Below are 15,680 nucleotides of genomic sequence, written 5' to 3'. Positions count from 1 at the left end.
AGCACCGTAGGGTCAAGTGGAGATTGCAGCTTGCCTTTCATCAGTCCTCTAAAATATTGTGCTTTACAGAGCCTGCTTTCTTTAGAAGCTTAGAAGTGGCCAGACAAGTGAAACAGTTAATAGCAGAAATTAATCTTACAGCCTGCTGAGTTCACACCGAACCATAGCTGAGTATGAGAGCGAGCGAGCAGATGGGATGGGCAAGATGAATGGTTTGAGTAATTGGAAAAAGCACAGATAGAGAGAGGAAACTGAAGGAAGACAGAGGAGAAAATTCTGCCCAGTGAGGGACAAACTCTCAAAGCAGCTGGGATTTCATCCAGGGACTCGATGAGGGCCAGGAAAGGAGCATCTAAGGAAGCTGAACTAGCAAAATTAAAAGGAGGGAAATAATCCAAGGCTGCCCTGGCTGGTTCATTACAAAAAAGGGAAAACACTTTGAGAAATAATTTGAGACAAAAGAACAGAAGGAAAAGAAAGTGGGGAAAAAAGAGAAAAAGACAAAGAAATTCAGGAAAGGGGAAGCAGACAGCGGGAGACAAACGCCAAAGTTCACTATTCCCAGGCTGCTAAATTAGATCTGACTTTCTTGGCACTCGACCATATTCTGTCACCAGCTATATAATCCGACTGATTAATAAATACAGTAGATATGTATTAACCAGTCCTGACTTCGTCCTTGTTTTTCCACCAGAGACTCCTGCTCTAGCGAGCACCGCTTTCCCCAGGATCCTGCTCAAACCTGTTAATTGTCATCTCTTGCACTCCGAGCTCAGTCATCCACCTCCCCCTTTCTCAGTGTTGACATAACACCGCCCCACTTGGGTTAAATTCTTAAATGGACCTTTCCTAGATTAACAGCATGCATTTTGTCCCAAGGGAAAGAAACTGTGCTAAGATACTGCCAGCTGTAATACAGCTTTCCACTTTGATGGGAGACTCTTGTCCTCTGGTTGCAGCTGTACGTTGCCTCCCAAGCCCTTTCCTGACACAAATGAGCAGAGGAAATGATCTAGCTTAAAAAAATAAAAGTGAAAACAACAGTTTTCACATCTCAGCACATCCATTGAGCCCTAAACAATTGCACACAGCAGTTGTCCCATCTTCTTCCTTCAAGCAAGAGGTGTGCGTGTGTTCTCCTCGGGCAGGGTTGCGTGATGGGAAGCCATCCCGCATGAGTACGGCTGGGACGTGCAAGCATCTGTTCAAACAGCAGTTCCCCAACATTTTTTATTTATCATCAACACTCAAGGTTTCTCAAGAATCACCACCTATGCCGAGTTCTCAGCGAGGGTCTAACTGAAAACATGATTTAATATGATTATGGGGATCAGCTACGGGTCATTTACCCTGACTTGAGGACCACAGTCTAGGACCGCTGGTGTAGAATACTGCAATTTTGCCAAATTATTTTCAAATTCTGTTGGTTATTTGGAGTTACTGAACAGTTACTTCATTTCATTTTATCCCGAGTCAGCTGAGTTTTGCTAAAAGCAGGAACTGTCACTGTTAGTCTGAATTATAATGAGTTCAGGGAGTCTGTCACTAGAACAATAGATCCAGGCGTAGACACCGCAACTGGTTTTAATCTGCAGAGAGTTGATCTGGTTCCAACAACATTCTGCAAACACCATCAGACACAATCAGCTGAAAACTGCTTCAAGCTACTCAGCAGACATGTCATCCAGGTACCATGGAGTGTTACTTCCCATATGCTACCAGAGCACAGAAATGGGGTTATGACAAGAGAAGAACAGATTCAGTCTGAAATCTCCATGTAATTAATTCACTTGCCCTTAAGAATCTTTTTTTTCCTATCGCAAAGCCAGCAAAGCCACCAGAACCAACAATAGTGTTGTTGCCAGTACAGCACATTAGACCTTGCAAAGAATTAATACAAGCTCTGTCAGCTATCTAAAATCCCAGCTTTTGCACGATTGAGGGTCTAACTGGCAAACTGGCTGAAATCTGTATGCTCTGCTCAGGCAGCTGATACAGCGACTTAGGAAACACTTACAACATCTGTGATGGATGTACATTTTCTTTCCTAACCAGTCACAGAAAACTTTGCCCTAAATTGCTCCATTGCTTTCTCTCACCACTGCCACTGGCGTTACTGTTGCCTTTACGAAGCATTTTCCTCACTTGTGATGCTGTGGACCATTTCCATCCAAGCTCAGGGCCATATTCTGCCATCGCTTTCACGCTGCATATCTCAGGATTTAAAATTAGGCAAGTAACGAGTCTCTGCCATGTAATTTACATCTAATCAGTATTCTGCTCTTCTGCTGCTCATCTCAAAGGGTGTCTACGAGAAGGGTGGGCAGCGTGCAGAGAGGACTGCGATTCATTCGAAAGAGAAAACTATCCCCTCCGAATGCACGGGTGCACGCTGGAGGAGCTTAGGCACCAGCTCTGCGAGCCGTGCCATGCTGTAAACCTTCCCCGAGGGGTTGAACCAAGTCCACCCAGCAACGCCTGTGCTGGAGAGATGAGGCCCAGTTCTAGAAACGGCACAAAGGAACCGCTCTCACCCACTACACCCAAACAAATCATCTCCACTCCTGTACAACCCTCGCAGTTACACAGACACAGAAGGTGCGAGGGATTATTCCACCCAAATTACAGGCAGTTATTGCTCCTTTCCTCTTCTCTCCAGGGTTTTCACAAGCCAAGTAGCAGTGGAAACGCTCCCTGCAGAGCTCCTTTTTCTACATACCCGCGCAAAGCCTCCGTTCATACCGGCGAGGCATCACTGACACAAAAGAGACAAACTGCCATCAACACCTTCCTCCTTGGTGAAGCCCATGCAGTTTGGCACCTTTGTGCCTTGTTTAGATCGTTATGAAGAGTTTGAGTATTTATTACCATGAATTTGTTAACTGCTGGTACCAGGAGGCAGAGCGGTACCCCCCAATAGCACTGAAGGAACTGAGGTTGCATCCATCTGAAATGGGGAAAGAGGGGCAGGAGAGGGCACAGGACCAGGAGGAGGAGGTCACCCTGCAAGGGACAGGAGAGGAGACAGAGCTGCAATAGCCTTCTACAGGTAAGGGACAGAGGCAAGGGATCAGAAAGGAAACGTTTAGTTATTAATCTGAACATACAGCCTTGCCCTCTGGGCTGACCAGACCACTGTGTCCCAAATGGACTTTATGCTTTGGACTCCATCTCTCAGCTCTGGTGCAAGCAGGAGCCTGGTGCAGATGAGCGAGCTCCTGAAACAGGGGCTGCTCCTTGTCTGTTTTTTTACGTAACAGAGCCAGCTCACCTTCCTGCGGGGGTTACTCCCTGTCTGCAGTTTAGCAGAGTTCAGAGCATCCTGGACATCAACACCTTTGCTGCCAATCCCTGTTCGTATCGGCACCCATCCTTTGCATTGCATGAAAAGCAAATGACAAACATACGGACAGCAAAGTATTTTTATTCCATCTTTATTGCCTGCTGACATGTTCAATATGCTCAAACTACATCTGAGGGACTGCATAGAGAGTGTTTCTTGTTTATATTTGATGTACGGCAGAACACTTTACATTGCACCAAATGTTGAGCAAACGGTAACATAACAGAGAAGCTGCAGTGGCAGCTGGAATTTCTGAGGTGGGCTACAGAGACTCTCTGAGGGCAAAAGTCTGCTCATCTTATTCAAATGAATTGCTTTTCTGGCCAAATTCTCCTCTTATATGCCAACTGACGAATACAGACCTAGTAACATGAGAAAACATGGAATAACTCTGAAAGCTTCAATTCCACAGCAAGCTGAAGAATATCTAGCAACTGAAAACTAGAGAAGTAACTGCAACCGCACAGAATGGCCAGAAGAAAGGCTCCTTGAGAGAGACATGGGAATCCATGTCCAAAGCTGCAAACCCTTGCACAGAAGAGTATCAATAGATTTATTTATGGGAGAAGTTATGTTAGGAAAGAGGATTTTCTGCTTTGAAGAATCCCTGTTCACAGTGAAAAAGGGACTGAGAACATGGTCTAATAGCAATGAATTGTCTCTGAGGGGAAAGCAACACTTGTTGCCCCACAGGTGATCACAGACTGTCACAGCACTTCTGACTTCATTTCAGAACATAAAAAAGGAAACATACAGAGACAAGCAATCCCTCAATCCCTGCCCACGAACAGGGTCACTACATAATGTTCCCAAAATGCCCTTCCTTCATTATGGCCTCTGTTACTTCTTATCCAGGAGACAGTTTGGGATTTATCTCCAGCGATCTAGCTCTGCAAGACTCTGGGCTCCCCTGCAAGGTGCCAAGCACCCTACCTCACCAGGGACCTGCTCAGCCCCTGCACGGAGGGTGCCTTTGCAAACCAGATGCCTCTAGGAACGGATTACACAGATCCTAAAGCCATCACTTTTACCTAAATCTAAATATATCGCTTGGGCAGATAGAGGCATCTCCTGTGGCTGCTCTACCCTAACTCCCCCACTTCGTGTCCATTTTGACCCCATTACAAAATGAGCACTTAAACTGTCATTGCTGATCATACTTGGTTACTGGACAAGGTACTCAACTGGTCTTTCCAAACAGGCTCCTATTTACATGGGTCATGCACATCATAAATGCCTTTTACCCTCCCAGGATGGATTTTTTTATCTGCCACATAGTTTAGCTCTATGGAAGCCAGCAGTGATAGACAAATGGGGAATGCAATTAAGCTTCCTACTGAGACAGTTAAACTTGGAGCAATAATTAACTCAAAACAAATTTACCAGTTTACACTAGGTGATTTAGGACCAGAGAAGCCAGCTGTGTAAGGTGGAAGATGGACTGCGTGGACTCCTCCCCTTACCATCACAGGAAAGCTGGCACACAAGCACGCTCCATCCCAAGCGTGGAGCCTGGTGCACCTGGTTCACACCATCTCTGTTCTTACACGTGGGTGAAATCCCGGCCCCTCTGCAGTAAACCTGCCACCCTGCTTCATCGGCAGTAGGATTTCACCCTCTGACTTGATCACTTTGGATCTGTGCTGGCACAAGATCTCAGCTGGATCCCATACTATTCCATTAGAGCATCTCTGTGTTGCTTTCATCAGAGGACCCTGCACAAGGTTTTTGTTTCTCACACTTGGAGACAACATACCCTGGGGAACCCAGAGAGGAGGGAGGGAGAGATGGACCCAAGAGGACTCTGTGGCTTTATCGGGTTGGTGGGAAGATAGAGCTGCTGGGGCCTCACACTTCTGTGGCCAATGCAGTGGTTTCAGCTGCCCTTGGGAAGGTGAGGGAAGATCTAACACATCAAGTACTGACTAGATCCTTTTAAGTCACAGCAGACATCTGCCTGTTTCTTTCAAATTCTTAACCATGGTCAAACATACACGTCTACTGACACTGGGAGGGCAGAAAGTGAAGAAAAGAAAAAATGGAAAAAGAAAGACAGACATCACAAAATGATCGATGAGAGCTGTAGACAATGAGAGGTCGTAATGAATGTGAAGGCAAGATAAATGTCAAGAACAATATACTGACTCTAATGTAGCCAGTGATGAAACTTCTGTAGATTTCAATGGACTTCAAATTTTACCTGGAGGCTCAAAAGCAGCATTTGCACCTAAGTACCTTCAGCCAAGACAAACAAAGCTTCCTCCTCATCTCATTAATTCCTCATTAAAATTGGTTCTCCATTTCACCAAGCATTCATACGCAACAGAAAGAAATCCATGACTTAACAGACACCCTATGCAGAATCACAGCTCAGCATCAACCGTACAGCTCTGAAAATGGCCAGAGGAAAGGCTTAAAGATTTCTTGTTGTGATTTAAGATCACTTCTAGTTAAATCTGTTACCTGGACCAGGACAAAGAATCGTTTCTTCCATCTCTTCCAAACGTTTTTACCAATGGCCCATAAATACCTAGGAAAAAAGAATAGGTGCACTCAGTACACAAGTGACTATTTGTTGTTCTCTTGCATTTCAGTATGTTTTCTTTACACCTAGAAACTGAAGTTAATGCACAAACAGGAGTAATTACAAGACTCCTAAGCTGAGCAGCATTCATGAATGTGTTTATTTCTAGCCTGAACAAATAACCTGTAAAGCAAGTGACACGAAAAGCTCCCAGAGTCTTAATGTTACACAATATTAATTCTCTTTTCCTCTTTGTCTTTCACAACTTGCTCAGAATTTAGAAGCCCTTTAATGCCAGTGAATAACTATGACATGGTTGGATGGGTGAAGAATACATTAGCAACAGAAAAATTAAGGGAGAGAAACCCCCGATGTTGCTTTAAGCCTTCACAAAACCATTTGGCTGAGGGTAGCTGTCAAACAGAGGGATGCTGACTACATCAAAACCAGTACCTGGGATCCCAGCATCCACTGGACTGACTAAACCAGGACACTTCACTGAACAGCTTAAGTTGAATTCCTAGAAATCATTTGGCTACATATATTGAAGCAAATGGAATAATTTCTAAGGAGGAGTGGATTTACTGTTTTCTACGAAGGAAGAATTAACTTTGAAAATTAATGTCAAAATTAGCATTTAATCTCTGTGATGAAGTAGTCACTGTGACACTGTAATACGAACACTGGCAAAAGTAGTGGCGGCACCAGACTAATCATAAACGCAAGGACATTATTCAGTAGTAATATGTTTTATGTATCATTATAATTACTTTAGTTCTGGCTCAATAAATAGCAAAACAATTTCTTTTTGGTTATGCTAGTGGTTCCTTACGCCAGAAGAGATTCAGCATACCAAGAGATTCTTGGTATGAATGTTTAAGCTACAAAACTCCAAGTCATGCTAATGTGGGCACTGAGTCCTTGGCTAGTTCAAGAATAGGGGAATAAATGTCCTTTTTGCTATTGCCACTAACACCAACAGAAAGACAATCTCAGTTCTGATAGCCGGGTAGTTTTATAAACCACATAGTTTTAAGCAGCATCTTGTAAATCAAATGTTAGTTGAAGAAAGCATGAGAAAAGCCAGGACTGCTCCGCTCTGTTGCTATCAGCTGCGGTCAAGGAAACAAATACGACAGGTGAATTGTCCTTTCTTGCTTTTGGTGTCTGTGGTCATGGTGGAAAAATTTATCTTCACATAGGGCTATTGGGTCTGATCTCATTAGCAGAGAGGCAGGGGGACGAGGAGAAGGAATTAATAAAAAGATAAGTAATCCAAACCATCTAATAATGGATTGAATCTAACAAAACACTATGAAAATAAACATGAAAGAAAGTCACTTTTATAGCATCAAAAACATACTGGGGAAAGAGTTAATCAAAACAGTGACTTTCCTGGACAGTTTCTATTTTTTATGTCATCCTCGGTTCTGAAGAACAAGTAAAAGAAAGCCTTGCCAATGGCCTTAGCTAGATGTTTCCACGGGATGATCAAATTTTTAATTGCACAGCACCAAGGTGGAAGCCAGGGGTGGCGGTCAGGGATCCCCCTGGCCCCAGATCCTTCCAGACTGTTAGTCCTACTCCAGGCAACTGCTACGTAATTGTGCTGTGTACCTTTGTATAAATAATGACGATCACATTGGAGTTTATTTCATTCCAAACAGAAGGTGCATTGTGATTTTTGGTTCTGAGAAGTCAATACAGGGAAACACAGAATAACTTAGGAAATTATACCATTTTCAGTAAGAGAGTCAGGCAGTTCACCTATTATTTCCTTACAGGGAAAAAAAATAACCTAGCAATTTCCTGAGGAATACTGTTTAAAATTTAAAATGTTTGGCTGATATGCATTAAAAAGACTATGCTAAGAATATGGAAAGTGCATTATAGATGACTGAACTAATGCCATTTTTATATTTATCTTTCTTTTGACCTCCTGTGAACTTGAGAAAAAGTTTCTCTTCCAGAATCTTAAAAAAGAGAAATTCTCTAATGCACATTCAAGAGAAAAGAGAAATTGAGTTCAGATCGAGACAAGCGTTTACCCAGAGTGCTTCATGTTTTGAGGCTTATCCATTCGCACGGCAAGCTTGATCTTCAGGTCTTGATCCGGGCAGTTTTTGGAAACAGTCATTTTGTGCCACTCTGATTGCTTTGGGCTATTGGGAGTAGGGTGGAGAACAACCTGCAAGCATCAAAATCAACAATGTTAATTGGAAAAATTATTCACAAAATGGTTTTAATGGGGAACAAAAGCACATCAGATGAGCTACTTTTGTCCTAAAAGTCAGTCTGGAAGTTTCTATTCACATCAGTGAGGATGGCTTTTTCTTGCCTTTTTGAAGTACATCTTATTATTTTGAGATTAGTTCATATATTCTTTGGCTCCTCCATCTACCGTGCCACTGTTCATGGGGTTGTGCAGAACAGAACTGCGTTACCAGTTCCCATCATTTAAGGAAAGACCGTGGTAAACGAACTTGCAACTGTCCAAGTAAATCAATCTAGAAGTGACAGTGGACCAATATGATTAGCAAATCAGCAACAAGATTTTTGCTGAGGTTGCCCACTGCAGTCGCCCACTTTCAGACTCATACAGCTTGGTCAATCTCCAGCCTTCCTGACATTTCCCATGTGAGGTGTGCTGTTTCAAGGGCTCAGAAAGCTCTGCCTAAAATGCTTCATCTGTTGCTACTATCAGGTTGTGGGGGAGCTGGCTTGATTTTTTGCTTACTGTTAGACTGGATGCAGTAGGGGACATTTTAGGTAAGCTGGTGTGTTTGCACTACGGCAGCAGATAAAATCCGCGTCCCATGTCATGACATCAGTGGCCACAGGACTCTCTGCTGCAATTTCACGCAGCGAGGAAATGATGGGACGGTCTCCAGCTGGGGTCAATCAGCGCAGTGCCAATGACTGCAGTGGAGCTGTGCAGATGAACACCAATGGAAGTACTCGGATCATCAAAGAAACTGAAAGGCTCCAAGAGGCGAGTAATCTTTCCTGATCATAGCTGTGCTTGTCCCACTCACCCATTAGCCCTACAAAGCAGAGCAGCTCCCTCAGACAGTGAGCCACAGAGTGTTCTCCTAGAACTACGCCACAGCCACCATCTTCTCCTGGTGTTTCCATATGTGTCCTTTGAGGTGGTTTAACCCTCTTCCCTCCCATGCCCATTCCTCTTCCGATGCTTTCACTACCAGAGGTGACTTTGCCTGGCACCAATTCTTTCAAGTCTCCACTATCCTGTAGTGAGAACTTCCTTTAAATCCATTAACCTTTACGCAAGCAAATTATTTTACAAGCGGCAGCATTCACCCTCGTTATTTGCTGTGCTTCTGTGGTTCATTCCTTGCTCACGCTTAGTCTGTGCTCCTGCCGAACTCCAGCCCAGACTGTAATCTTGTATTTCTCTGCTCTTCAACTTTACTACTGAGTCAACAACCTGGGGGCTGTTTTCCACCAAAATATCCTTGATGTTATTACCCTCTGATGAATGATCTTAAAATGATTTTAAAAATTATTTTATTGCCTCCTCCAAAGACTGAGGTTAACATCAATAGATTCTCGACTTCACCCTTATTCATCACCATTATTCATGACTTCTTTTATTGAATTAGATTAATGCTTTCTCTGGCAGGAATCTGAAGCTGTTATTAGTTATGTAGATAACTGAGCAACACCAGTCTCTACTGCATCACTCTTGGAAAAAACCATGCTTAAGCAAATTCTGAAGATGAGAAGCGACTCCTCCATGAGGGGTGTTGTCAGAAACACGGATGGACCCAAACTCTGATCAGCTTCCAAGGACCCACTGCAAGGCAGGTCATGCACTAAACCACATCTCTCAGTGAGGCAGCAGCGACTCAGGGTGTTTGGGATGCTCTGTACTTTGATTTCTAACTCTTTTTCATCAAAAGGCGCATAAACATTGCTCAGTGTTGTTGTAATTCATGGCTCTTCCCCTCCTTGCTCTCAGTGGATGAAGTCTTGGCACGGCTGAAATCCGTGGGAGCCTTGCCACCGGCTTCAATAGGGCCAGGATGTATTCCCATGCCTTCAGCTGCCCATCCAGCAGTTTAGGGCTTGGGAGCATTTTCCAGCTCTCCCTTCGATAAAAGTGGCGAAATGAGGAGTGCCGGCCGGTTGCCAATTTAACACTTGCAATAGAAAGTGGGCATTGTACATGCCTGGCAGAGCACAAAGCCGCTTCTCAAAGGGCAGCTGAGCATGGGTGTTTTTGTGTATAAAACCTGCTTCCCTCCTCTCTCCGTGCAGACAGGTTCGTGCCCATTCCAACAGCTAAACCAGGGGCTTAACACGCTCCTGGTTTCATTATTTCATTAAAAAAGAAATCTTGGTGCAGCCTGAGCAGACACGCGTCATCTCTCGGCTGCTCCGGGCACACCGAGCATCCCTTTGAAGTTCGGCTGACTGAAAGCGCTCGTGGCCACGGGCCAGGGGAAATCACTGCCCGGCTCCCTGCGCTCGCCGCTGCTGGCCCACGTCCTTTGGACCGCAGAAGCTCAGAGCCGAGGGATGGCTTCCCACTGGACCGGGAATTAAAGTGCATTGGCGGGGCTGGCTCATCAGCGTTTCAGGGCAAGAGGGGTTGCTTTGGGGCCTGACATCTTTCTCAGAACAACATGCACAACTAATTGCTTCCCGAGACCCACAAAGTCAGCACCGCTCATGGCTGCCAGTGGAAACAAGACTTACAAAGCAAGCGGGTCTACAGAGAGCGCAACCACTCAGGGGAAAAAGCCCTGAATGGCATCGCGGCTGGCTGGGTGAAAAGCTCTGCTCAGCATGCTGCAGCGGATAAAGACAGGAACGCCGGGCTGTTTGAAGAATGAGGTTTTGAAAATAATCCTGAAAATAGTATGATGTTGTGTGGCAAAGCAGCTGTAGGTCTTCGGCTGGAGTACTGCAGCCTGTTGGGGTCACCCCCGTTGTGAAAAAAGAAACAGGACAGGGAGAAAGGAAGGATGAAGGTGTGGATGAGGAAAGTCTGAAGGGGTTGTGACTCTTTTACAAGATGACTGAGACAAGAAAAGAAGGGGTAACTCTGCATTTCTCTCTCTCAAGTGCAAGAACAAAGGATGTTACATGAACGTGAAAACACAAATAGGTAAAATGAACATAAATTATATGAGAAAAAAAATCACATGCAGGGCTCTCCACCATAAAGATATAAATTAAATCAATAGCTCACTAGGACCCGAAACATTTGGCACTTGTATGAATAGGATGAATACAAAACCACGTTAATTAGGAAAAACTGTTTTACGGACACAGTCATGAAGTTAGCAAGAAACGTCGTAAGAGGTTAGTCCGTAATTGTAAACATCATACTTGGCGTGCCACAGGATCAGTGGCTTTCTTGGCCATGACAGGGCAGAGAGCAAGGTGTGCTGCAGAACCGGGCAGACAGAGCCCAGGCTGCTCCTGGAGATCGCTCAGGCCACGCTGAGCCGTGACGTGGGAGATGCCAAGCTCGTGTGTACGGCACAGTTCCCTGAAATGGTGTTCACAGGGTCTTCACCGTGCTGATCGCACACCCCTGAGAAGCTGAGGAAGGCATGGCAGGGAGTTTGCTGCCACTTATGCCTGAGGCCAACATAAATTTTAGAGCTGCAAAAAATCCATAGAGACTAACTGAAGTGTCCCAAAGACACAGAAAAGTGCCGTCCACAGATATTCTGGAGCTGTGGCCTGCAGCGATGGAAGGCCGCTGGTCCCAGGGAGCTGGTTTAGGGACCACAGGTGAGGGGCAGAGATGGGGTGGGAAGGTCGGCTCTGTGGCCAGTACCAGGGGAATCCAAGATCTTTACTATTAACATCATTGATGGGAACAATTTCATTCCCCGGCCCCGCTGAAGCCACCAGTTCAGCCACAATCCCCAGGGGAAGCCAGGATTTCAAGCCCTTTGCAGCGAGTACCGCAGTCAGTGCTTTCAAATGCTCAAACCATGCACTGCCTGCTCAGCAGATATGAAAGCAGCTTAACACTCTCTTGCCAAACTTAAATCCCCTCTTTTTCCTTCAGCATAATCCCCTTTTCTGCCTCAGGAATGTCCATTTCCGTAAGCAACTTCTAAGGCTTTCCGGACTGCCAATATCGCACACAAGATCTTCTGCCTTTGCTGAGTGCAGGCACAGCCAGCTGAAAGGCTGCCATTAAAAACTCACAACAAAGACAGCATGCGAGATGCACTCCTTTCCAGCAGTGGAGAGCTTGCTTTTCTTCCCTCTCCTGAAGCTTGGCAAAAAAGTGGAGCATGTTGTGCTCCAAAGATATTTCTGTACAGGAGAGATTTCTCTCGAAAAGCAGGGCCAGAAGGAAACATTATTAAACTCAAAATCTCCTTACCCTCCCAAGCTCTTTGTCCTCCAGAGCCAGCACTCCCGTGCTCTCCGTGAACAGCTTCACCTTCACTGCAGGAAGCGCGTGTGTTGTCGTGAAGTCTCCTTGGGTGCCCCAGCTGTGAAAATAAGGACAGAGAGATGTTCAGCAGTGCTACACCTTGGGCGTGCAATGGTTAACCAAAAAATGTGCTGTCTGGCACAAGCCGAAGTTGCTGGGCTGAGTGACAAAGGCATTAATTATCTTCTTAGGGAAATGTGGGACAGATGTTTGGAAAAAAATATGATGGTTCTTTGGGGAAAAAAGAGAGTATTTGGGAGCAGCATGAAACCAAAATTAAGAGAACTTTTTTATTTAGAAAGAACAATGTATCTTCTGCACCAACAGCCTGTATAGTCACAACAGAATTGTCCTCCAAATCCAGAGGATTGAGGACATCTGCACCTAGGACATCTGTAATCATTCATGCCTCTGCTCTTCTCTTGGCTAATTAACCTCTCCTTTCCAGCTTGATAGTGAAGTTTGCTTTCTCTGAAGAAACCCCAATTTAGCCTGGGTCCTCTTCTGAGTCCCAGCCCAGCCCTCCAGCCCAGCCCAAGTTTAAGTTCAAGCCATTACATCTAGAGTAATCCTAGTTTGCTGGGACTGCAGAGCAGGACACCGGCTCCTTGGGGATGGGACGGCAGCAGCCAGAAGGCAGTGACCTCTCCAACTATGCAATGAACCAAGACCACCGTCTACTATTTGTACTCCATGAGTCATCCCCCGGCTGGTCCTGTGGCTTGGAAAGCAGCTCTACGGTGGCTGAATGACGCTCAGTATGAGAAACCCCCCTCTAGACACGCAAGTTTCTAGATGACATCTGCAAGCTCCTGCAACCACAACTGCACGAGTGTGCAGAGAACTCGTTTCAAGAGGGACCTGCAGGCACAGGGTCCCAGGCACAGCCTGCCAACATCTATGGCCAAACTTGCCATTTTAAGTCTTACAAGGGGAGCCCATCCCACAGCTGACCTGAGTGTCCGAACTGCAGCAGCCCTGCAGCCCACCGGAGGAGATCTGGTGATGGGCCTGACCCTGTTGCCCTAGAGGTTTCCTCTCTCGACCTGGACACGTGGGGAAGCTTTGAGGATGGAGCTCCAGTTTGGCCACAGCCCACTGCACTTTGTTTCAGGGACTTTCCTCCTGGGTCTTGTTCCCGTCCCAGCGAGCAGCGTGCTGCAGCTGGTGACATCCATGAGGAGTCACCCGAGCTGTGCTTGCGAGCATCCTCATGAGGTTCTTAAAGATACATGGACCTTACACAGCAGTCAGCTTTCATTTGGAGAGATCGTAGGGAAACACCAAGTCTGTTCAATATCCTAAGGGCCACGGCTTTCCAAATAGGCTCATGAAGAGCCTCCATAAGTGGTGCCACTCACAACAGCACGTCAAATCACTCACCTGTGCTAAGGTTTTTGAGATACAGGAAAACGCTCCCCTCTGGCAAAGCAGCACAGACTGAAGAGGGTCACAGAACAAAACTTAAGGGGAACTTGAACTAATGCCTATTTGCAAGCTTTAAACAATTTTGAAAGTAGCAGAGAACAGAATAGAAAAATACACCTTCTACGCAAAGGGGTAAAAAGTCATGACGCTTTTATGTTTGAGACTTCACAGCTGTGTTTCAAGCTGTGTTTCTACAGTTTAGAAAATTCAAAAATTATTAAAATAAAGCCAGAGAGAAACTTCCAGACAGGAAGCAGAGCACTCCCAAAACAAAGAACAGCTCAGTCAAAGATGAAGAGCAGAGGAGGACTGGGGAAGAGTGCATCACTGCAAGGAGGATGCTCCCGAGCATCTTACCATGCAGAGGCCCAACGTGAAACTAGCAGATAAGAGCTGCTCTTTTCTCTCTTTCTTTCTTTTTCTCTTTATCTTTCTCCTTGTTTTTTTTTACAATTCATTGTGAGTTAGATTTCTACATTGTTCCTGGAGACCCTGAAAATTCATCACACTTCCAACCTCATGCAAAGTGTACAAGCAAGCTTGAAGAATAATCACAGACAAGGTGCTTTTTGTAAACTAGAAGAAACCAAGAACGTGCCAGGAGCAACACCTCTGAGTGATGTGATGGAACACACACTGCAAGTCTAAAACACTGAAATACTGCAAGTCAGACGAGAGATTATACCGTATCTCACTAATCACTTCTATTCACCCTCATGCTATTCATAACACTTTCTCATTTTACACTGCACTCAAACTAGATCCTCTACTGAAGAAAGGCAGTTCCCTTGAAATGACCAGGAAAAGGCTCAGATGACATGTGGTCCAGCGACTAGACTTTCTTCAAACATAAATACCAAACAGCAGGTTTTGCATTTGGAAAGTTATTGGGGAAAATAACTTACATCATCCTGCGCACAAGGAGTATGGGTTTACGCTTTGCTCTCCACTGAGCAAATCTTGTCCAACCGAGCTTAGCAGATGAGCGCGTTCAGTGCAGAACTGATTAACGAACTCAGGCTCTTCATCAGCTTTGCCCTGAAGTTTTCTCTCCTGCTGTCACTGTTCCACATGTTTCATCTTTCATGATGATGCATCAAACTGCCACCAGTGTCAAGGAGCAGACACTTGGCATAAATTATCTACAGCACTACAGGTCCAGTCAGATCCCCAATATTACATCTTTTTCATGTGTGATCCATCAGCCACCTAATAAACATTTTAAACGTAAGAACCAAGAAAAAAATCCTTATTTTCTAATTGCAGCTTCAGGTCACAGGTTATGTTTTGTCTCTTAAAAGACCACATTGTCATCAGCAGGGAAACCAGGAAGATAATCTTGCTTTGGGTAAGAGGCAAAAGTAAGAAAATATCCAACCTTACACTTCATATTTTGACAGCATCTGCTTTATAGAACTCATATCTCTGTTTACTATTAAAAAGCTCTTATTTGCTGAAGCATTCCCAGACCATATGTTATCAACAAATGTTACTAACCAAATACAAACAGTAATTTTCATTAGGTTTCCTTCATGAGAACAACATCAACCACAAAGGGAATAAATGTTTCAAATGACAGTAAACATACATAGCAAACCCTTGACAACACTGTGGTGCTTACATATTCCTACCCCCAAAAGCCCTGAAAAGATCCACGCCAACAGAGACCCTCAGAAGTTGGGTTTTGTGCAGGTTGAAGCCTGCGGTGATGTCATTAGTTGCCATAGCGATGCTCAGCATAAGGCCATAATTCATGTCACCGAAACATCATTTGTATTCAATCTAAGTATGCAGTTTATCTGTGCTGTGTATTAAATTATTGTTCAGAAAATTAGCTCTGGACAGTAGTTAGGTATTAGGATCTTCTGAGGGACTAACAATGTAATGGTTTCATTTCCGTATTTAATAATTAAGCAAGTTATCACTGCAGGAGTTTATTTGTTGGGAAACTGCCT

The 15,680-nt window shown here is 44.8% G+C and overlaps 1 protein-coding gene across 7 annotated transcripts in view; it reads right to left on the bottom strand.

Annotated features, from left to right (window-relative positions):
• CADPS (calcium dependent secretion activator) overlaps positions 1–15,680 on the bottom strand; it is a 221,161-nt gene that overhangs the window by 102,972 nt on the left and 102,509 nt on the right. For all 7 annotated transcript variants that reach the window (XM_054838539.1, XM_054838544.1, XM_054838540.1 and 4 more), the window contains exons 7-9: positions 12,244–12,355; positions 7,916–8,055; positions 5,807–5,873 (exon numbers count right to left, since the gene is read on the bottom strand). In XM_054838539.1, coding sequence (XP_054694514.1) covers positions 5,807–5,873; positions 7,916–8,055; positions 12,244–12,355 — 319 coding nt within the window. The remainder of the gene's footprint in view (positions 1–5,806; positions 5,874–7,915; positions 8,056–12,243; positions 12,356–15,680) is intronic.

This window comes from Grus americana, chromosome 11 (genome assembly GCF_028858705.1).
Source record: "Grus americana isolate bGruAme1 chromosome 11, bGruAme1.mat, whole genome shotgun sequence".
In the NCBI taxonomy this organism is placed as follows: domain Eukaryota; kingdom Metazoa; phylum Chordata; class Aves; order Gruiformes; family Gruidae; genus Grus; species Grus americana.
Note: the sequence above shows the minus strand (reverse complement) of the source record. Positions and strands in the feature narration are given on the sequence as shown.